Source organism: Macrosteles quadrilineatus, unplaced genomic scaffold (assembly GCF_028750875.1).
Source record: "Macrosteles quadrilineatus isolate MER2022 unplaced genomic scaffold, UCM_ALF_1.0 Scaffold_9__3_contigs__length_116548681, whole genome shotgun sequence".
Taxonomy (NCBI): Eukaryota; Metazoa; Arthropoda; class Insecta; order Hemiptera; family Cicadellidae; genus Macrosteles; species Macrosteles quadrilineatus.
In genome coordinates this window covers 82295257-82319847 of record NW_026542602.1, presented here as the reverse complement: position 1 = coordinate 82319847, position 24591 = coordinate 82295257, and the positions used below count along the sequence as shown (strand labels likewise).

Below are 24591 nucleotides of genomic sequence, written 5' to 3'. Positions count from 1 at the left end.
CTTGGGCAACCTTCCAAACAATTTTTGGGAAAGCGGTCCTAACTCCAAATGTTTTGTGGATATGTGGGGAATTGAACCCGTTCCAATTGAAAGTAATTTTTAATAGATGATGTAGAACACTGTAGTAAATGATTACTACAATTAAGACAAATGAGATAGAGCGGAGTGACTGTTAAATAAAATTATACAACTATCTATAGTTGTTTTGGTATTTAAACGGGAAAGATTATTCATCCCTGATGGTTGGTGGAATTCTTTCCTTTAATATAATTACAAATTTCCCGGGGCGAGAAGTTTGCTCATCAAAAACTTCTAAAATCCCAGTTGGGGTTGTTAAGCAAACAAAATAAATTTGTATAAAACCTTAATTAGACCTTTTGTAACCGATGCGGCTGAAATATGGACACTGCTTAGCTCTGATACTAATGCCCTAAGAGTGTTCGAAAGAAGAATATTAAGACGAATCTTTGGTCAGCTAAAAGAAGGGGAAATAGAATAAGAAATAAATAGGAGTTGGATTATCTAATCCATAGAGAGGATATAGTTAGAGGGTGATAAAATCAATGAGGTTAAGATGGCTTGGTCATGTAGTGAGAATGGGAACAAAAGAATGCCTCTAAAATTACTAGATCGTCTCAAGAAAGAGAGGTCGTCCAAGAAGAATAAGACGTTGGAGGAGATTTGAGAATTTTGGGGATTGAGAATTGGAGACAGAGAGCAAAAAAATTGGAGAAGAATTATGATGGAGGCCAAGGCTAACCGTGAGCGCCAGAGGGTAAGGTAAGGTAATTGCAATTTGCAATACATGACAAAGAACGTAGCAGCAATAGTGTTACAAAATAATTGTGGGCTCCAAATAAAACATTTTGCCGTCAAACTGATTTGAACACAGTTGGTTTGTTTGTGTACAGAATCACTGGACAAGTGGGAGAGGCTGACCGTAGCAGATGCTCTAGAGATGGTGGCTTACGAAGACGGAAACACGATAGTGAGACAAGGGGAGCCCGGGGACGACTTCTACATCATTGTAGAGGGAACAGCCCTGGTGCTTCAGCGGAGGGCGGAGGGTGAAGACCCCACGGAGGTGGGGCGACTGGGGCAATCAGACTACTTTGGTGGGTACAAGTTTTGCCAATTGTCTGTCGGAATATTGGTTTGGAGCTGAGAATAGTTGTAAGCACTTAGTGATAGTTGAAACAAGGAATATTTTGGAACATACCTAAATACAAAACTTTAACTTGCATGGTCGAGTTGTAAAAAATACAGGTAATAATAAAATGTTTGCTATGCAATAAAAACTGAAACTGAAAGAATGCTATGCCTCATGACCCCGGCATAATAACATAAATAACATGGCTAATACCATTCACTTTGGAAGTAGTTAACCCTAAAAGACTTAATAGTTCAAACCAAAAGCTCTAAATTAAACACCTGACATTGACATTGAAAACATGAATGAGATTGAGATTAACACGTTCGCGGCGGCACGTCAAATGGCGGGCGTATCCCAGGTCCGGCGCAGCCCTCAGCATCGAACAAACCCGATTGCCGCGTGTGATTGGCTTTCCAATTTCGGGCTGACAAATAGCAAATAACGTGCGAGGATGTCCTGCTTTACAACGAGAGTCGACGTAGTTCGCTAAACACCAACAGATAGCAGCACTGCTTGTAACGTAGCCGGTCCCATTGGAATTGTATTGCCAAATGGAGGGGAAAAGACGGGACAAAAGTAGAATTTTGAGATTGCCAGACGGGGATTTACGGGAAGATTTACTACCAACCAACACCACAACAAAATACAGTATACTATTGAGCAGTGCTGTGCGAGGTTTCAAGTTTCTAGCTCTAATCCTGGCTTAAAAATAAATCATTTCGTACTGCATTGTAGCTTGGGAGCGATCGCACCCACCAGGATGGCATTAGGGTTCCGTATGGGAGCGATCGCTCCCATGCCGCCGCGAACGTGTTAATACTTACTTTAAACCTATAACATTTTTGTTCATAAACAAAAACACTTTGTAACCACCATGCTTAACTCCTCAGTCGTCTTGATAAGTCATAAAATATTCCACAGTAAAAGCTTATAAGATTGAAATAAGTTTAAAAAAACTATTGTTGTAGAACTCTTTCAGCAAATATAGCCTTTAAATTTTGGAACCAGTGATTAGACGAAACAATTTGTAATCTAAAATCAAAATGATATCGTCCACATTATATCGGCCAACCTGTGCTTTACTGTACTTAAAAGCCCTCCTATTTGGTTTTGGATTGTCAGAATTTTTCCAGATGAAATAAATCTATTAGTTCAAAGATACAACTTATCATGAACCCCTATTGAGACAAGTGTATTTCACTGTGGCTGTACTGAGAGACTGTTTTGATCCTCTCAGAGTTTCATTTTCTGGTTTGGAACTCTTTCAAAGTGGATTAGTTTTGTCTTCCGTGCCAACAAAAACTAGGAATAAAAATTTAACTGCCTGCTCAAGAAACATTTTTCTTTATTTTCCTTTGACACTATCAAAATAAAAGATCCAACCTACTTTATAAACTGTCTTGTAGGTTTCTCTGTATTGTTTCAATTAACGTTACTAAATTTGACAAGATTGTAGTACACAGATAAAATGTTCTTGAAATGTCGAGAATTCACTATTCTATTCTCTTATGGTTTGAAAGAACTATTTTTATAATCACGTTGTTTGTGATTAGATTAGTCTGTTAGGTAATTTGATTGTTCAAATATTTACTAGCAATATTTAAAAAGATGGTGGTTTTAAAATGTAAAAAATATTGTAAAACACAAACCTAAAATCTATTCTTTCTTATATTAATAAGAAATCTAAGTTAGCAAGTTTATTAACCCCATTAGAATTTATTTTGTGTGAAATCCTTTGGACAAAGACTAGTGATCTAGTGATAATTTTGTGACGGTCTATTAGCGTTTTCTTTGACACGAGGTGTTAAAGATTGACTGGTTAATTAACCACTAGAGTGTGAAACACAGCCTCAGGTTTGTCAAATATCAAGCCACTGGTTTGTCAAAAATGTGATTATTTTGACCCTAAAGGTGAAAACCATGTTATTTTAGCTATAAAAAGGATCTTAATATTCAGAATGGTCAGAAAAATTGAATGTCATTACTTTGAAAGTAGGTACACATCTCTTTTTGTTCAACCTACGTCCTAATATACATTTTTCAACAAAATAATAATTTCCAGGATCTTGTTTTGAAATAGATTTTCTGATAATACATAAATTTTAAGTACCGTAAGTTATAAAATAACTCTTGAAGCAGTAGAAAGTTCCATATTTTTTTGCAAAAGAATTTGAGCTATGTGGAATTAACTTTTTCCATCCTTCAAGACGTGAGCTAGGTTTACCCAAAATTTTGGTACCGGATACTTAAATCACTTTAAAATGGGAGCGTTTTTGTTTCAGTTCGGAAGCTGTTTGTCAAAAAATGTTTTGATGTTTCATTAGCTTGTTTTTGACTGCCTTTTTTGTAATTATTGTAGTTGTAACTATCTATAAAACCTTATACATACAACAGTTTAATATAGTCGGTGTGTGTATTGTCCCTTCTGCATTTGCCTACTTTTTTCCAGCGTAAAGAATGTCAAACTTGAAAATTTGGTGAAAGATTAACGTAAAACTAATGTGAGCTCTCGGTTTGTTTTTCCTCAGGTGAAATAGCCCTTCTCTTAGACAGACCTAGAGCTGCTACTGTGGTGGCTAAGGGACCACTCAAATGTGTGAAGCTGGACAGAGCGAGGTAAGCACACTAGGAGAACTCTTGACCCATCCAGCATCTAGCTTTAACAACATATTTTGATATGGTCAAATTTTCTTTAATTCTATACAAAATTCAGAGCATTGATTTTTAAGTTAAGGCTGTGGTTTGCTAGACGCGTAATAGACACGCTGTGATTTAGTTACGCTGCCATTTAAAAGCGCTGCGATTCAGTTGTTGGTGGAACGCAGCAGAATTTATTTTATTGGTTTCCTCAACTGTGTAAGAAGAGAAGATACGTGCGTAAGTAAGATACGCAATGTTTTAGTATTGTACGTAGTGAAAAAGAGATGATTTCATGTAAGAGATTGTTTAAGGGCTGCTTTATATGATGAATACTCATATGAGGAATGAGGATTTAGATGATGATGTTTTTGATATTTTGGGGAATCAAACTCGGAAGACTTGTAAGCCGTGTTTAGATTTTTACAAAAGAAGAGAAAGTGTGGGAGTGTATAAATTATTAGTTTGTAGGCATCAGCTAGACAGGTAGTTAAGTTTAAAGAATTATTCCGATTAACTAGGGGAAAATATTATATACATTTATATATCCACGAAATTTTGTATCCCAACACCTTTTTGATGAGGTCTTCATAAATCACTGTAAGAAAAGTTTACTTTTGTCACTACATTAAGGAAGGAAGGAAGGAGGATGTTTGCTCCAATGTGTTAGGCGTCTGTGTCGCTACGCAGCTCAGACTGACTGCTCCGAGAGCAGACTGTCAAAGCCGCAGCAAATACCCCGTGCATATTAGTTAACACGTGCATATTAGTTAACCCTTGCCTTTGATTTGCAGTCCAGGAAACCGAATTAATGAAACTTTGTAAGACAAGTGTTCTGCGGCTTGGATACGCATATGGAGTGTATCTATTACGTGTGTAGCAAATCACAGCCTAAGTGACATTTTCGATGGAAAGGTTCACAACACAATTTGTGATATTCATTCCCGTAGACCCCACAATTTGTAATTTGTGAAGTCTATTGCCAAGATATGTCTAAGCTAAATCTATTCAATACTCTCTGTAAATAAACTGCTCTCTGTACAATCGATCTAACTTGCTTATAAAATTATAAATCTATATCAATCGTGAGACCCAGAACTTACAGTCTCAGTGGTCATCTTCATTACCTACAAAAATAAAATAAACATTTAAACTGTTAGATTGATAGCAATTCTCTCATGTGGATTATCAAATAAGACTTGATAACAAAATCAAGGTAGACTTCTCATAGAGGTTTGCGATGATAAGTGATTAGTGATAATAGAAAATCAAGGGTATTTGAAAATAACACTGGTTAACAAGAGTGACTTGTTATTGAGGGTTTTTTTATTGAGAATCGTGCAAGAAATGTTGATAACTGAAGAAAAATCTTTGAGTTGTACGTAAATACTAAATATGATTGGGAATTTACAATTTTTTTAATATTCACACTTCACAGTCAATAGCTTATTGGTCGTCCGTTCATTTCTGTGATTCCATAAGTTGTTTTTTTCATGTCAAGTAAAATATTGTTGACAATGGCTTTAATTGTAACAGTTGCCTAAGGATGTTGCCACTATCACTTTTGCAATGTTTTGATGTTTTTGAGTTTTGAATTTGACACCCAAGGATGGATTTATGGTAACCACACTTGTGATAAGTCACCACACTAGGGTGCAAAGTGCATTGTCTTAACGTCAGAGTGTCAGGCTGTGTTTGAATTATTATGGTACTGGAATCATACAAGGAAACTTAATTTCAAACCTATCTTGGCGTAAAACCATTTTCTTGATACTGGTACATTTAACAAGGATTGCCGATACTGTTCCCAGAATTTACTTAACACATCACTAATTTTAGAAAATGTCCAGGTTTTGTTATGATTGAAGAAGTTATGGAGGTAGATTTGTAATCTTGTTGCCTTATCAAAATAAACATTTGACCAATAATTTACTGACTAGACTACTTTATCTAGAATGGTTTAAGTGTTTATTAATTTGAAGTTTTGATACTGTTCTGTTTTAATTTAAATGTTTGTTTGTTCAGATTTGAACGACTGTTGGGGCCGTGCGCAGACATTCTCAAACGCAACATCACACAATACAACAGTTTTGTATCTCTCTCGGTCTAGTCCATACTCTGGTGTGTACCTTAGTGTTAATATAGAGCAAACTGCTATTCTTTAACTGAAACATTCCTAACCTAAACTCTTTTCCCTTTTCTTACTCTTTTGTTCACTATACTAGTTTAGACCATAGTCAAAATGCCAATCATTATTATAAAAATAAATACTAATGTGTAAATGTATCTCCGTTACATCTTTAGGACGAAATGTATGTTTAACACGTTCAGTGCGTTACGAGATCTCGAGGTCTCGTATCGTACATAGCCCGTAGTGCGGGACCCATAATTTGGCTTCTTCCCTTTAAGTTACGACATTGATATTTTGGCTTACAGTTATCGTTAAGAAACAAAACTTGTACAATGCATTTTTATTGATGAAACAACTAGTAAACATTAAATGAACGAGATAAATAGATCTTGTAACGCACTGAAGTTTTAAAATTTTCCATTAATACGATACAAGACCTCTGGATCTTACAGAGGAAATGCAGATATCCCCTACATTCACCACAGTCACTCCGTGATTGCTAACAAACACACTTGAATTCCATAACATAACTAGGGTAACTTTTTATTTATTTTTTTAAATTTTAAATCTTCACCGTGTTTCATATTATTGTTTTTATTTTATGTCAGCCTGGCGACTAAATGTATATTTTCTAATGTTATTGGCTTGACACTATTCAACACATTTACTCTGTGTTTTATTTAATAAAGAATGATTTGATTGATTGATTGATTGAACATCGATAATTAGCCTTACGCTATGTTTCATTAATATTACACCCATTGATGTACAAACTCTTTAAATTGTAAGGTTTACACTTTGACGATCTAACTTCAAAATGTGTTCAAAAGGTATCTGCTTTGGTTGAAATATTGTCACTCTCAAAATTGTAATAATAATAACAAATGTGAAATTGTCAGCATTGTACCTTCTCGCCTGGATTCCTTGTAAATTCCACAGTATTTTTTCCTCTGTCACATAAAGATCTGATTTAGGTACCCTAGCCCATTTATCTTAGTTTAGGCAACACTTGGTGATTATAAAATATAAAGTGCAATTACTGAGATAATGCAGAGTATAACACTTTATATCATGAATTGTTAATAAATAAACTGCTGTAAGATAGCTGTATAAATAACTTAGGAAACCAACTTCTTAAGGGTTTTTTGCAAAGTTCAATTGTCATTTTTGTAACTAGAGGAGGAAACCAACTTCTTAAGGTGGTGCAGTGAGCTCTGTAGTAAACAAAATCCGCCCAGGCAGCAGCACCGTCGGCGTTCGGAGCGATGCGTACGACAGCAAAGTGGAGGGGCGCATTTGGCCGCTTCCCCTCCCCCGGTTCTCTGCCTCCCCCTTACCGCCCCAACCCTCGACTGCCCGACTGTCCTCCGAGCTTGCTCTGTTTCGGCGGCTGGTGGCTGTTAGGTTCGCCGTACATCCCAATGTCCTGGCCCCTGACCTGCGCTGTGGTCATCGGTAGAGTCTGGCCATGTCCACTTACCAGATAACCTTTATCGTGACCTTTGTACAGAACAGTAAGATCGTAATTTGTAAAGAAACAACTGGATTTTTCATATATTAATAATAATTAACTATATTTTTTTACCATTGGTAAAGTTACATTGTTAACTATCCTACGGTTAATCGAAATCAAAGGAAGAGGTCTATTTTAGAACTGAGTGATTGTAATATAAATGGCTTTAAGACATAATTCATTCGTTGCAATCTCTACTTTATCAACGACCAAAAATTTGTAACAAACCATAATAGTTCAATGGTCATTTACCGGACTGACCTACTTATCTTGCTTTTGTCAAACATCGCATTATTTCACTCAACAAATTAAAATTCCAGTAATATGCTTTATTTGATTATATGATATTACATTCAAATTTATATTGAAATAAAAATAGGATAAAATTGTGTGAGTTTCTGGAATGCAGCTTCATTCTTTTGCGTTTTATCATAAAACGCAGATACTGTAAATGTGAATCTGGATTCTAATTATTAATATTCAGACAAAGTATTGTTTCTGGTTTGTAGAGTAAACGCTGCTTAAAAAAATAATTGCACGCAATCTTTACAGGTAAGGTCAATATAAATAAAATGGAATAAGAAAGATTTCAGGAAGTAACATTTTATTTACACGCAACATTTACAAATTATGATTGAAACATATTTTCTAAAGCATGCCTACAATCGCATGATTGACATTTGATCATGTGTATGTAATTACAATATTACGATGGAGCACGTGCACAAACAGTACACTTTAATATTTACTTACAAAAAATATAAAAATTATTTACATTACATTAAAAACCACCTTCACATTTTTCACTATTCACATTTTGTGCCCGAAGTGTACATTTGTTTACAATCTGACCTAAAAATTCGTTAATGTAATCAGCTGTTGAATTACAAATTACATTAAAAACAGTAAAATATAAGTTGGAAAAGTTTTGAAGCGCGTTTACAGAAGGAACGTTAGGCGAAACCCTTACAGAATTAAGAAGATAGATCATTATGACTTAGTTTTAGTTGTATACAATGATGTTTCTAAATAAATAAGAGAGTTTATTCAACTCTGAAGATTATTATCACCCTCCATTGAGCTAAGCTAATAAAAAGATTTATTAGTGGCGACCTTTGCGGAAATGGACCAATTTGCGAAATTTTGTAAAAAATTACCAGAAAAAATTATAATAAAAAATACAAGACTTTAATTAAGTTTGAAAGTTTTTAATGTTGATCATTGAGTTAATTAAAAGATTTATTGGTTAGCATTTATTGATGTGTTTCTTAATAATTTGAGAACATTTTATGGGCCAATTTTGAATTAGATAGCACGGATTTTAAAAACTATGATTTTTTAGCTTTTTCTTGTTTTGCATTTTTGAGTTTTTTTTGTGCTTCTAGGATGTAAACTGGATCTCTACATTTCATTTCTCTAACAATTCTGCTATCCACAATTTCTGGGAGCAAACAGTCCTGGTAAAATCTGGTCAACTTCGGCAACATATTTTTGGTCCAAAATGTTGTGTCCTTTTGTATTCGTTCCACAAAAATCTCCCCCTTTTTTGTGTAGACAATAAAGTCGCACCAGTTGCGGCTTGTAATTGCGAGCTGGCCTTGAATCTGGTAAAAGTAATTGTGATTCTTCTTTAGTTTGATTTCCCCTTCTTTTGACAACTCTAGACACATGTTTTTCTTAGCTTTTACCGCTTCTGACAAAGTTTCTTCCTTTACGGAAGCTAAGCACTTCACTTCAACGATGCCTTCTTCACCAACTATTCCATCCGGACTGGCGCCAAGAAAAGGATTGGACACGTCGATAAACAATCCACAAGGCTCTACGCTGTTGTTTGTTGAGTTTTCATAAAGTTTGATAGCTATGTCTTCGTGATCTCTTCCGAAAGTTATGGCCTCTGAGGTTAATGATCTTGAGTAGAGGATGGATTTTACAAGATTATGGCAAGGTGTATGCGGTAGGCGTTTAATCACAAATCCGAACTTTGAAGCAGTTAGTCTGTTCATTCTTTTTTCGAACCATAACTCATTGTTACGTTGCCCAACAGTTTTCCTTTCCCATTCTTCATTTCCATTTTTAATATCATTTCTCAAGTTTTGCAGAAATGTTTTAGATTTGGCAACCATTTCGACCTCCTCTATATCTGCCTTTACTGCTAGGGGGCCGTATTCTTTGTCGTAGGAACCGTCTTTCCCATTCCTCTTTCTCTTCATACTTTTCTTTCCTGAAAATAAAATTTTTCTTTTAATTTTTCTTTTTTCCCGTGAGAGGATTTTTTTTCTAAATACCTGCCCTGGACTGCGGTTTTTCAGTTTTTTCCAGGGACTCAAGTGCCAGCTTGGTCCTGCACTGTGGGCGAGACCAGCGCCAAAACATCGTTGACGAAAAGATCCACCTGTTGAAAAGTTTATTCTTTTGCCACCTGTAAACTTTGCCACGCAGCCCATGTACCTTTCAGCGACGTTTGTCGTTTGGTCAAAAACCAGGCTGTCACATTTACTTTCTAGGTTTCCAATAAGTGCTCTTATTTTGCACAAAAAGTCTACATCCATCTGGGGCAGTACATTTTCCTCGCCAATTGTTTTTCGTGTGCAAAATGAGCGGCATTTGTCATGTTTGCCGAAAACGTGATCTGGAGCGTTGTGCAAATCGTGGCGCAAATTTTTTACCGCTTCCGAACTTTTTGTCACGCCAGCTTCCTTTATCGCTGTACGGACACCTTTTACCATGCGTTCAAGCCTTGATATACTTTCATTTGGCGCTGGCTTACTAATGAGCTTGCGAGTTTCCAATGGATATTTAGTGTCTTCGGACAATTTGTGAAGGTTGTCGTTGAGTGCGCGAGTAACATGATTTGCGCATTCCACTTTTTTCACATACCTGCCGTAATAACACCCTTCCTGAATACGGGCAAATACACTTGAATCACCGTCTCCAATATAGTTACGATAGATTAGTCCATAGTCTTCCTCGCTTCTTCTGAACCCCTCTACTATGACACTTGTTTCCATCCCCGTTGAAGGACCGTTATAGTTTTTAAAGCAAAGATGATCCACTTTCTTTTTATTGGGATTTGCGCAGGCAAAACAAAATTTGTTCCGGACGCCCAGATACAGCAGTTTTTGAGTTTCTGCGCCAACAATCACTCCCTGCAATAAAATTATATGAGTTATTAAATCATTAGTATTGAATTTCTTAGAGTAGCGGCCAAATAAAAAGGCGGGCGGCGAAAATTGTAAGCTTCAAAAACTGTCTGCTGAAAATCAGCTGAAGAGAATGTTTATTTTGAACTGTAAAAAGCGTGTTATCTTTTTAAAACCAGTGTTGTAAATTACCCCAATATTTGTCATTTTTCATACATATTTTAGTTGATCGTACTGTTTAAGAATAACTCAAATATTGAAAAACCACAGATTTTTTCACTTTTTTGTGATATACGTTTTTGGCGACCCTTATACCATCGATCCGCATGGTCGGCGGGAGTCAGGGGAGTCAAGGTACACGGTCAGACCACGGTGCTTGGCGCGTAGGATTTAGAAATTTACCCCTCCATCTGTCCCAAAAAATATGCAATCTTTAAGTGCGACATAAACATAACAATTAAAGTGTACTTACCACTCCACTTAGAGAATTCATCCCATGCCCATAAGATCTCTTGGCCCATCCTCCATCTCCAATCACAGTGATGAAGGGAATTCCGTTCAGATAATTCCCTTTCTCGATAGCTATTCGCCTTTCTTCCTCTGCGTTTTCTTGCATTTTTCGTAATAAACAATCTTCCCACCCCTAAAAAATTACAAAATACGAATTAGCCAACGATAAAAGATACTTATGCGTAGCCTACTTGAATATACTTGATTGATTTAAGACTGTTTTTCAACGCTAAAGTCAACGTCGCAATTGTTTTTGTATTATATTGTATCGTTTCTGAGATATCACCTTTTTGAAATTTAAAATAAAAATGGTAATTTCACCGAAAAAATCACCAAAACGGCTGCTTTCGGGACAGTGAAAAATAATTTATCGTTTAGCCATAACTTGAGATTGGAAGGAGATTTTCAAAACAGTTTTCGTGATCGTAATAGGATTCAACATGTAGTTTGAACTAATGGGTCACAACCCAACCTTTAAATTTGAAAAAAAAATTTCTCTCCAATATGGCAGATTTAATTTGGCGGCCGGAAATGAACACCATGTCAAAATGAGGAGTTCACTTCAAAAAACGTTCGGGGTGGTCTGAAGTTGATAATTGAAACAATGTAAAAGGGCAATTCATTTCACATTCATATAAATACGTATCTTGTATGAAATTTAACAAACCAAGTTATAAAAAAGTTGCATGAAATTTAACCACACAATGGACCAAGTTAATTAACCGTAGGATTAACTTTAGGATAAGTGTTAATTTTACAAAGACTTACTTTTCCAACTGCTTGTTCATGTTTATGGTACTTTTGTTGTCCCATTATTTTTAAATCAAGGATACTAAAGAGTTCTTCAACTTGAGAATATCCTATTCCAACTGACATTGCAGCCCAGGCCAACGCATCGTTTATGTCTTCCTTATCACTTGCTGGAGAAGTTGTTACGGAAAACTCTTTTTCGCAATTATCACAGTAGTACACCAGTGTTGAGTACAGACCATTACAGATTTCTTTCTTTAATTTGTATTTCCCCATAGTGCATTTATTAGGATGGGATGCAATAATTTCCATTTGTGAGGAAAAATGGTCAATATCCACAATTCTTCTTCCCTTTAATAAAACCTTTTCCGTGTCGACTGATCTCTCCACTGTTAGAGGGGGGAAATAATCTGGGTCGTCAACGACCATTTCATCTTCATCGCTGTCTTCAACTGTCATCTGAAGATCATCATTGAGCTTGAAAGGTGAATTCGGATCTGAATTTTTGACTTTTAGACAACTACGATTATGGTTGGGGATTGCATTCGTCTCAAGTTCCGCAAGCTCTAAAATTGAATTTGAATCATTGAGCATTGAGCTTTGTGTATTTGTTTCTTGAGCCGCAAGCGTTTCATGCCTAAAAAAAAAGAAGATATTTTCTGTAGTAATTTGTTTGTACCCAAATATTTGATGTTATTGCTATTATACAGAAATGTTAAAGCAGGGCCAAATCAAACGGGTTTTCCATAAGCCCAAAATATTTTTCCACCCGTAGTTTTGAGTAAAGTCACAAACAAATAATTCAGTGATATTATCAACAAAAATATATAAACACCAAAATAAGCGAAAAAAATCAGTGAAACTATCTGTTCCCCCGCAAAACTTTGCGGGAATTACATATGTTAAAATGTAATTAAAATTCAAGATAACTTAATTTTTAACTGTAATTATATTACGGCACATTTATAACACACACGGCCCTCCTTATAACACACACGGCTAATAATTTTTAATTATCGTGGCATAATATATCCTAAATTGTTTGCAAAAATGGCCAAGTGTGAAAAGCGATCGTGCGTTACATATAAGCTTGGCCGTTTTTGCAAACAATTTATAAACTTTAAGAACAATAAATGTTTAGTATCCTGTTCTAAACGTAGTAAAATCCCATCTATGAAAATAGGATATAGTAATTGGAGCTCATAGGCATAATGCAAAAAGGTTATCCAGCAATGATCAATTGAAAACAAGTACTTCTTTATCATTATAATATGTTGAACAACAATTTATAACTGGTTATGACACCTATGGTCAAAATTATGTTAATTATCTAGTATATTATAATGCATGAGAGCAGAAGTTGTCAGACCTACCTGGTTTGTTCTAGAAGTCTATTAAAAATGTCTTCACTTGTTTCATCAGGAGCATTTGACGTTTTTTCCCTTTGTCTTGCTATGAAAAGTTTCATAGATCTAGAACGCTTGCCACGTTTTCGATAAATTCTTCCTTTGTAAGGCATTTTTATTAAATGAAACTGGTATCAGTTCTCTATAATTATAAGGATTAAACAAATAAGCCCACTCAATTTTTAAAATTTAATTAATAATTTTAAACAATTAATTATAAAGGTATTGTTTTATGTCACTGCACAACAATATACTCTATTCCACTTTTACTTTTCAGTACAGAATTTCCCTAAGCCGTGAAAAATTTGACGGCTTAGGCAGTGGCGTACCCAGGATTTAATTTCGGGGGGATATAGTTTTGAAGGATGGGATAGACCGGGGGGGTTTGGGGGGTATGGAATTTGTACATTTTGTATAAAAAATTGCTAATTTAAACAATTGTAGAGGGTAATATTTATCTTTAATTAGTAATTTAATTAGATTAGTAATTTTTGAGGTTGAGTCGAGTTGAGTTTTAAAAAAACTCACAAGTTTAAGCTTTTTTTAGTCGGGTTTTTAAAGAAAGAAAGGAATTATAAGGGATTATAAGGCCTATTTCTAATCACTTATTAACAAATTAAACTTACATTTATGTAGCTAACTCATTTTAAAATTATGTTTATAACTTTTCTTTTAAGTTAAAAAATTCCAAATAACTCAAATAGGGACAAAATGTTAACATATTCTGAAAGTAGGAGTTTATTGATCTTACCTTAAAGAGTTTTAATATCAGTTGCACATTATCGGTACCATCGATCGATGACGGCCGAATATCGGATAAACGTCATAAAAAACGGCCGCATAACTAAATCGTGCGTACCAAACCCCGGGTAAACGGCGGGAGTAACTACTCGGCTTGAACTATAATTTGTATTTTTTCTTTTTCAAAATTTCGGGGGGGGATATATTTCCTTCATCCCCCTCCTGAGTACGTCACTGGGCTTAGGAATTATAAACCATAATCCAATTTGTCAGCCATTAGTTTAATTAATATTACAATTTATGCTGTAGTTCGCACCAAGTGCTGCAGGCTAATCTGTGTAAAATTTTCTATAGGCATGTTTTCCAAAAGAAATATTAATAATTAATTGGAAATTTGCTTTAAATACTGGAAATGATTTGGGTAAACATCCGTAATGCCTCTATACTGACAAGTAAACGAGGAATTGAGTATACTTTACCATAAGCGCACTACTAAGCACCGCTACATTATCACCACACAACACTACACTATTTCAAACAATAACCTGTGTCACTACATTTGAATAAATTCTCAACACATCACCAAGAACACTCAACGTTTTGCTCACGAAATGCTATGTACACGCCAACGAGCCGAGAGCGTGCGGTCGGTGCGGCGCCGTGGCTGAGTCATCAGCGGAGGAGAAAGTGAGGAGTGGTGGGGGCACGGAGCGCTCTGGGTTGCAGGCTGAGCAGTGCGGGCGTTACAGCGGAAATATCTTTTGACTTTACAGCCTACAAATATTAATATTTAAAAATAAATTAAATTCCTATACATTCCTTAGATTTAACTTCCTGGTCTAAAATATTTTTCTTTTCAATTAGCTAATAATTTATATTTTTTATTTTACAAATAAAGCAGCACGTAAAATTGATTTTCATTTTTTTTACACATAAATACTTTTAGACCCTGTAGTACAATATCATTGATTAATACCCCAAATTTCACATTCTTAACTCAAACCGTTTTTGAGATAAAGTCAAAAGAGTGAGTGCCAAATCGCCTATTTCAAAGACCTGTTAACAAAAAAGTAGCCATAAAAAAATTTCAAAAAAAATATTTGTTTGCTTCTAAACCTTATATTGACAACTTACATTATTAAAAAGTTTGAAATTCCACCATGACCAAAAATCATTGCACCACCTTAAGGGTTTTTTGCAAAGTTCAATTGTCATTTTTGTAACTAGTGGGTAAAGGGGCACTTTGCTGCACACGAGAGAAATGTTTACGCACAAGCCGTAGGCGAGTGTGGAAAGTTTATGGAGTGTAGCAAAGGCAGTTTGCACTTGTGTTACACATTAAATTTTTCTACAGTTACTATAAATCAAATAAATAATTAGTCTTTTAAACACTGTACAACACATTTTCAGGTTAGGTTAAATCCAAACATTGAACGAAATGGGAAACGCTGCACCAGCTGATTGTAGGCGTAATATCTTTAAGTATTGTTAACTTATTTTCAAGTGTAAGGCTTTCTGTACTATAATCCTTGCATGGAAGCCCACATTGTCGGGTGACTGTAGGAAAAATAACATGTTTAGATTGTTTCAATTAAAGTAGAGTTTTGTTTGTTATTTTGTACGTCTCAAAAAATAAATCCAATACTACTAGTGTCTAGTGGTTTGACTCTTAGGGTTGTTGAGAGCTTTTTCCCTCCCTACAGACCATTGTAAAGGTTGATTCATACATCAGTCCAGTCACAGTTGCATCTGCAATTCCTCAGACAACTATCCATCAGTTGGTTTCAGTGTCACTTTATTTAAAGTGATGTTACAGTCAAGAATTTTGTATTAATACACTATATTGTATAAATTCTTCTTCTTTCATCTTGATGATTGTTACAAACAGTACTTAAAATATAAACACAATTATTTAAATAACAAAAACACTAATTTTTGGATGTCAAACACATCACACAACCCTCAGGAAACAATCCCAAATATCAGTGGGAAATCTGAAATTGACTGACAGACAGCGGCAGAGCGACTGACGGACCTGCATGGGAACTGCGCTGGATGAGTGTAGATGGGGCAAAAGAAAATCCATTAAAAATCATTTTTTTGCTGTGTCTTGACTGGACTGTGAGGCGCCGGAACTGATGTATGTGTGAATCGACCTTAATTGACAAGATCTCTGTTAAGGCTGTAGTTAGTAGTTTGATTGTTTCTGACTGATGTTTTTTGTGTTGGCAGGCCTGGAACGTCTCCGTCATCTCTCCATCTGTTTCAAGAGCTGGGGTCACTTGTGCCAACTTGTGCTTTGTTTCATTTATCTCATCTACTTTAGCTATTTATTTATTGTGTACGGGGTCACGGATTTGTTTTATCGACAATCACCTTTGTTTGTACAATTATTCTAAATTATCCCTTTGTATGACCTTGCCCAGTAATTTGGAAAACATGTTGGTTTTATGTTGTTGAAGTTTTGTAGATTCTATTTTTTTCTGTGGAACTTACAGAAAGGTGTTGATTGTGTTACATACAAACATAAATAATTGTAGATTAAAAGGATCAAATTTTATTAACCATGAGTTTTTATTTTCTGCCTTCTTGTTTTCCTGTAGTACTTATAGTTTTTTCGAGGCTATACTTTGAAACACTAACTCAGAAGTTCATTACTCTAATTGTACATCTTTTGAGGAAAAAATCTAGAGTGTTAGAAATGTCTAAAACTGACATGTAGCTCAGATTTCTCAGGGTGAATAAGTAAAGTAGCTGAACTATTTAGTTTACTTTTACTTAAGCATCGTAAACGTAGACGAAACAAAAGTGTTGGGAGGCAATCCGTTACTAAAAGTAAGACCTTCAAGGGGTATTTTTAAGGTTTTATATGATGATCTCAGAAAGGACGACAATATGTATTTTGTTTGTTTCCGGGAGACGAGGCGTTCTTTTTATAACCTTTTAGGAAGAATATAAGGTGACTTCCGTATTGCATAGGAAAATGAATAATTTTATTTTAGCTGAGAAGAGGCTGACACTTTCCTTAAATTAAATATTATAATGGTTTTGATTTGATATAATCATAATTTTAATACAATATTAGCAGCAAAACTCGGCGTTGCCCGGGTCAACATAGTATTCACAATAATGGTAATAATTGAGTAATACAGACAGTATCTTGAACTTAACAGATTCAAATGGTCAACATCTCAAATGAAAGCCTTTTTTTGGGGGTAGACCTATTTTAAGACCAATACATGTAGAATAACTAAAAAAAGGAGTTACGTAACATTGATTGCAGATAAGTGTTAAAATAATAATTATTATTATTGTTGATTCGTAATTCAGTAGCGTGCTTCATGTACGACCGATCTAAATAATGAATAGCTCAAAATTGAAGCTAGCATTTCACTGAAGGTTCTTAAACCAAAACATATAGGATAATGTAATTAGAACTGGCAAAATACCGCTTTAATCAAAGTAAGAATTTGAAACAAATCTGATTTATTTTTTTGGTCAAGTAATACAGTAGATGAATGATGATATAATATAATTAATATAATACAATTTTGAAACAAACATCACGACTAAGGCGAGGGCAGAGAGTAGGGACCGCTGTGGCTGCGCGTAATAAACAGCATATGATAACATGGCCCGCTGGTGACGCGACAGTCGTGTGGTCTCGCGACTAGTAGCGAGGGTGCGCGACTGGAGTGGACAGTCGCGGCACAGCAGTCGCGTCGCTTAATAAGCTCCATATGATAACACATGGCCCGCTAAAAGTGGCCCTTGGGCAGTCGCGGTCGCGCGCCACTCGAGTGGCCGCGCATAATAAGGCTCTAACTAGTCTGTCCCTTGCTATCTGTGCGGTCGGTCATCTTTTGTTAGAACAGAGGCCTGTTATTGTTTTTGCTCTTCATTAATGACCTGCCTTCTTTTGTATCAAATAATCCAAGTTCAAATGTAGATGTTTGTTTATATGCCGACGACACCTCACTTTGTGTCTCAGCTAAAGACGTGGCTCATCTAGAGACAATAGCATTTGAGAGTTCCAATAGATCTTTGCAATGGTTCCAAAACAACAAACTTCTTCTAAACTGCAATAAAACAAAAATGCTCCAATACCACATTAACAGCTCAAAAAAGCAAGTCCCACTGATTGTTTTGATAGGTGACGAAGAGATCTCTTCTTGCAGCAATGCTAAGTTTCTTGGTTTGGTTTTAGACAGACAGCTCAACTTTCATGACCATATAGAGCTCATATCCAGAAGAATTAGCACAGGAATTTTTGTGATCAGAGGTCTTTCGAAGTTTACCGATTCTCGTGTACCTAACCTTGAGTGCCTATTATGGACTGATTTACCCATTATTGTCGTATTTGGTTGCAGTTTGGGGCTGTGAGGGCGTACGAACAAAGTTTGTCTTCCGTCTTCAGAAAAAAGCCCTAAGAGCAGCCTTCAGAATATCCCGTCGTACTTCTTGCAAGCCTCTCTTCAAAGAATACAATATTCTCACATTTCCATCCATATACATACTGAGTTGTCTTTCGTTTTTAAAAAGAAATTATCATCTGTATCAACCACAGTTCCCTTCAATGCAGTACACTCTCAGACAAAAACACAATATTAAACTACCTAAGCACAGGACAAGTTTCTTTGATAGACACCTATTTTATAATAGTATCAGGTTTTTCAATGTGTTGCCTGAAACCCTGAAAGTGGAGCAAGACAAAGACAAATTTGGGAGAGCGGTCAAACACATACTCTTAGAACAACCTCCCTCTACACTGTGAAAGATTTTTTAAGTTGCCGATCGAATTAAGATACTGTTCAGTTGCGTTTTAGTTCTAACAGCATTTATAATTTAGTTTTATTATATATTCTTGTGACGCTATTATACAGTCAAAGCAAATGTAAACAAACATTGTTAGTGTTCTCATCACAGCAATGGAGACCAATCAATATTTACTTTTAAAATGTTCACCTCAGAACTTTTAAAGCCAAAGAGGCAAAGCCTACAGTCAGTATCGAAATGTGAATAGTCCTATATAATGGTCCTTGGTATGGTAGCTATATTTTTGTATAATTTAAGCCACATATAAAATATTTATGTAGACATATCTGCTCTTATCATGTCTAATAAAATCCAAACTTAGAAACCTTGCCGAAAATGGTACCCATCTTGACAATTTATTTGCACCTGCCTATATTACGGACTTTGGCGCACTAGGTTGGTAACATTATTGAAAATAACACAACATTTTGGCTGTAAAATATGGTACTGTCATGACAGAAAGGTCATATTCCTTTTAAACTAGATCACATAATCCTTTATTAGATACGTTGATTAACATATGTAAACGTCAATATATAGGTAACAGCCAGTTTACAGTTTTTTTTTACTTTTTGGAAATGTCCCATTGCTACGTCATTTGAATTATTTGTTTGTATTGTCCATATGAACGAGGAGGCTCCTAACAGTTCAAGAATAAAAGCCAACTTCACTTCAAGTATTCCACTACCACTACACCTAACATTCCGTAGAGAGATTATATTGACAACTTTATGTTATTGATAAGGCTGATACAACTAACTGACACCCCCCATTCAAGGAATTCCAGCTTTCTCAAAACTATGCTAGAGGGTTCATTCATTGGCACAGAAGTACGATATGAACTGACGCGACGTGACGAAGGAAAAATCCAACTTGCACTGTAACGGATATACCTCCCTTCGAAGTTAGAATGTGTCAATATTTTCTTTTCAAATAAAATCATATTACACTGATGAAATCACAGAAGTGTTTAACTACAAAAGACCCTCCAATACGATTTTAATACTATTTAAAGGTTCTTCCAAAGGAAGTGATACCGATACCATATAACATACTAATAATAACTCCAATGACGTACAGTATAGGAAATATTTTAATCATTGAATGATCAATTGGCAACTAACGCAGTTAATATCATTATTGTTTCAACACTTATTACTCTTTAAACAATGCTAAATGCTAAAAATATGTATATTTCACCCAATTTATCGAAGTTAGATGAATTAACGTAAGTCTTGAAAATAACCGTCGATTTTGACGGGTTTCACCTAGTATGTATTAATAAAACTATTGATTGGTTAAGTTAACCTGAAATTAAGGAACGCGGCAGCGTTCCGCCCCGCCAAGCCCCCAGCGGTACACAGCTGCTGCAGTGTATATATACATGACGTGACAAAGTGGCTTTTTTACTCGTCTATAGCTCTGAAGAAACAAAAGCTATTAAAATAGTTATTCGTCTACTGGATAGGGGCACTCATTCTCAACAAAATAAAAAAAAGAATTTAAAAAACGGTTGTGTTTGAGCCAAGAAAAACTAGTTTGAAAATTCGCAAATTTTCCGTGTTCTCCTTCTCCTTGAATGTTGACGGACCTACAGCCCAAACCACTGGCTCAATTTTAAAGTTTTTTATGTTGTTTGAAAGCCCTTAACGTGTAGATGTGCCTTTTGAGGGTCTCAAGTCGGTGCGTTGACCCATAAACCCTTGGCAAGCCTTCAAAGTACGCTTTTGGCCCATTTAAATAACATGGGATTAAAATCAAAACAAAAGAAGGACCAGCTGCGATTAAATCTCAATTAATTTAAATGTTAGAGAAATCCATAGGAACAGCTGAAAAATTATTTTAAAACTTTTATAAAGTATTTTTTCAGGTATACCGAATGATTTGAGCTACTTACTATATAAAATTACTTAGAGCAGTGATATTCCCCGATACTTTCCATTGAAAAATGCAGTGTACAGATGGTACACTGGTACAGCAGCTCGTCATTTTTAACAGTTTAATACTACTTATCAAAACATATGAAACCTAGGAACTTGAAACTTAGTACTAGTACTAAGGTTTGTTTTATGTTTGATACACTAAAAAAAAAAAACAATCGGGAAAATCACTCTACATATGTTAAACAAGCAATTAAAAAGTGATATGTAAATTTAGGATAAATGAGTTTTTCAATATTTGTTTTGCCTTATGCTATTAACAAACCTAATCTGTTTGATTACATTTTTACTTCTAAGGGCTCAATTTACACTAGTCTTTAGATATATGGGTTTAATTATCAGAACACTTATGTAACACCAACGCATTTTATGTTGTTCAAGATGACCATTAATGGAATTTGAAACTGAGTTTAAGCCCAGGGGGTTTGTTAAATAGTAATTTTGGTACGTGTGTCAACAAGTTTTTAATCGCTTTAAAGCAGATAAGACCAAAAATTTAGAATTTAGTTCTACACAAACAATATTATTGAAATTAAATGAGATGTAGTTGTGCCGTGGTCTATATATCAGAGAAAAGAGGATTTTTATTGTTAATTTTCTACAAAAATAAATAAAATCTAACAAAAAACCACTAAGTGGTAACACTTTCCCCGCCAAGTCAGCAATCCAAAAAAGATAATAAATCATTACTTTTCCGCCAAGAAAAACAATGTAATGTATGTAAGTTTGGGAGCTTGGCGGCAGACTTTTGCTCGATCACTTAAAAAAATACCATAAAACTAGTTTCATTGAGCAAGTATCTCTCCCATTAGTACATTGCTAGGTGAGAGCTTATTTTACAAAATTTGACTCTATTTGTGCCGCATTTCATAAAATCATAATAGTGATGGTTTTATATTTACTGATTACCTCGAAATTATTACACTTAGTTGGACTAATTAATTAGAGAAGTTGATTTGTGAAATCATCCACGAACGTAACTTTAATGAAAAAACCCATCAAAAGTCTGCCACCAAGTTACCAAACTTACATACATTACATTGTTTTTCTTGGCGGAAAAGTAATGATTTATTATCTTTTTTGGATTGCTGACTTGGCGGGGAAAGTTTTACCACTTAGTGGTTTTTTGTTAGATTAACAGAATACAGTAAAACAAACAAATAATCACACCTGATTTTAATAAGGTAATAAATTGAAAGAATAACAAACAAATAAGTACAGATGAGGTATTTTTAAAATAGGTATATAGAAAGTTTCCTCTAGAAAGGAATTACGGTCGTAATTCCTTTCTAGAGGGAACTTTCTATATACCTAATGTTAAAAATACCTCATCTGTACTTATTTGTTTGTTATTCTTTCAATTTATTACCTTATTAAAATCAGGTGTGATTATTTTTTTGTTTTACTGTATTCTGTTAATTTCAGGTTAACTTAAAGGGCCATAATTTATGAAATAATGGATAGTTTTGCGCAAGGTTTCTCGTCATGACAAACATTTTAACTATATGGTTTATCCGTGTGACTTGTAGTTTTCTCAAAAGTTCATGGGTACTTTTGGCTTTGATAGATTCCAACAACAAATTAATAGTGATGCACCCTGTTGGTAAAACTTGTAACTTTATAATGCTATTGTACATCATAGAACCAACTATAGTTCGGCCGCTTAGAAAACGACCTGCGCGCTAATGCTAAACCAATGCTGGAGGAGGTCGTTTTCTAAGCGGCCGACCTATAGTTTAATTGAAACAGCTGTTAAGATTAAGCCAATGGGTTGGAGCCCAAAAGTCAGATCAGAATAAATCTACAAAGTTTTCCAATTTAATGCCTAAAGAATCAGTGTACACAATTTCAGTCTTCTAGGTAAATGGGAAGTAGGAGAATTAGTGATGATTGAGTCAGTCAGTCAGTCAGGGCTTTGCATTTTATAGATTACTACCTTTTTGGCCGTCTTCAGTCTTGTAAAACTGATAAGTACCCCAGACCTTTTTAGTTACCAGTCGTAACACCACGAGGTACCATAATGACACCTCAATCGTAAAATTCGGTTAAGTAGGACGGGTGAAAAGGGGATGTTACAAAGCAAACCCTTATTTTATTCGGGGGGGGGGGGGGGGGTGGCATGAGCGAATTGTGCAGTTTAAGAGTCCAAAACAGTTTCAATAGACAATATATATTTATTCCTTTAAGCAATACATAGATAATGCAATAGGACAAGTCAAGAATTTTATTTGGTAAAATACATTGAGTTGAGACACATAGCTTAAAAACAAGATAAGAGCAGCGACAAAGATTTAGATAAAATGTTTACATCAGATAAACAGGACATGATGTGAGGCGATCGGCCATGTAGTCTGCAACAGAGTAGTAGGATTGGTCCTTTAGAAATAGAGTTACAGTTTTCATAAATCTATTGAGTGGCAAATTTCTAATAGCTATTGGGAGTTTATTATAAAGAGCGAGTTGATGGTAAACATGACAATGCCGGGTTTTTGCAAGCCTTACATATGGAGTAACAAGGTTATGTCTAAATCTAGTGAGGTGATCATGATGAGCATTTTGAGGAGCAATAGATTTGATATTTTGTTTGACTATACTTAGGTGTTTAAAATATATACAGATGGCATGGTTAAGATTTTTAACTTCTGAAAACTAGTTTTACATGATTGACGATCTCTTAAGTTGTCAAGGAGTCTTACCGCCTTCTTTTGCCATCGGAAAACCTTTTTTGCATGGTATGAATGTCCCCACAGTCGAATACCATAGCTGAAAGTACTGTAGCATGAAAGAGTCCATAGTAGACAACTAGCAGTGTATCAGAGCTTACTGATTGCTTAAGCCTTCTTATTAGGTACACAATTCTGGATAGTTTTTTAGACAGATTATGGACATGAGGTTTCCAAGTGAGGTGGTTGTCTAAAGTGACAACTTTTCCAAGGCAAAATTAATCCAGTGCAACATCCATTTACCTTCTCAAGATTATGTTTGTTTGGAACAAGTTATAAAGTGAATAGAACTACTAATTTACAACAAATTTGTTGATTTTAGATCTACACTATAACCTCAATCAGGTCACACTTGGCAAAAAAGTTATTAAGGTAAATTTTCATCAACTGCTAAGTCTTTTGAAATGAAATGAAAAAATTTAATGAAAAATTGCTTTATTTAAGAGGTGAAGTTTTGACTTGGTAGTCCTCTTTACCACTCTTTAAACTCTTTATAGACTCTTTTGTTTGCAATCTGACTGTGGTTAAACATAGAACAGCTGTAACTCTGCTGCTAAATTACAGTTCACTTTTAATCCGTCTTAAAAAAAGATGTTCAGCATAACTATATCTCTGAAAATTGACTCTAGAAATAAATCAAACATGATGAGGGCGAAGGCCTAAAGAAATAACCTTTTTAATTACCATTCGCAGGTGCACAGGATCATAAGCTCTAAAATGACACCTCAACCGTAAAAATCTGTTAGGTAGGTCGGATGGAAAAGGGTTTTAACAAGGAAAAACCTTATTGAATTAAGTATATAACACGGAGTTATTAGGGTTGATCTGTTTACACAAATGAAAGTTTATGAAATTAAAATCAATGATAAATAGTGCATTGAGCACAGTATTTTAAGATTGAAGCATTCAGAAACAACTACAGGAATTATAATGTACGCTCATTTTGGGAAAGTAACTCTGAAGAATTGTTTCATCATACTTCTTTCAAGCTTTTATTGAAGCTAAGACTTCACTCAAGGCACAAAGAAAAAAATCAAACCACTAAAAAAATGTACAATCATATAATTCTGCATTTGATATAGTGATCTACGATTCGAACATTGGTGAGTCTTTTAGGTAGGATATATGTTCG

At 35.1% G+C, this 24591-nt stretch overlaps 2 protein-coding genes across 3 annotated transcripts in view; one reads left to right on the top strand and one right to left on the bottom strand.

The window, feature by feature from the left end:
- LOC129002066 (cAMP-dependent protein kinase type I regulatory subunit) overlaps positions 1 to 16545 on the top strand; it is a 159052-nt gene extending 142507 nt beyond the window's left edge. For both annotated transcript variants that reach the window (XM_054429577.1, XM_054429578.1), the window contains exons 5-8: positions 912 to 1115; positions 3682 to 3769; positions 5816 to 5911; positions 16214 to 16545. In XM_054429577.1, the coding sequence (XP_054285552.1) occupies positions 912 to 1115; positions 3682 to 3769; positions 5816 to 5900 (377 nt within the window). In that variant the 3' untranslated portion in view covers positions 5901 to 5911; positions 16214 to 16545. The remainder of the gene's footprint in view (positions 1 to 911; positions 1116 to 3681; positions 3770 to 5815; positions 5912 to 16213) is intronic.
- LOC129003600 (uncharacterized) lies at positions 8696 to 16233 on the bottom strand. Its single transcript, XM_054431897.1, has 5 exons — positions 16017 to 16233; positions 14612 to 14755; positions 11853 to 12400; positions 11047 to 11217; positions 8696 to 10580 (listed from the first exon to the last, which is right to left on the bottom strand). Exons 1-5 carry the CDS (start codon positions 16231 to 16233, stop codon positions 8763 to 8765), a joined length of 2898 nt encoding a protein of 965 aa, XP_054287872.1. The 3' UTR covers positions 8696 to 8762.
- Positions 16546 to 24591: the final 8046 nt, after the last annotated feature.

Coding starts and splice junctions, on each gene's coding strand:
- LOC129003600 (XM_054431897.1), bottom strand. CDS start 16,233: ATGACGGAGACGTTCCAGGCCTGCCAACACAAAAAACATCAGTCAGAA. Junction 12,401..14,611: donor CGACCGCACGCTCTCGGCTC/GTTGGCGTGTAC, acceptor ATTCAATTTTAG/AGCTTGCGGAACTTGAGACG. Junction 11,218..11,852: donor ATGAACAAGCAGTTGGAAAA/GTAAGTCTTTGT, acceptor GTAATTTTTTAG/GGGTGGGAAGATTGTTTATT.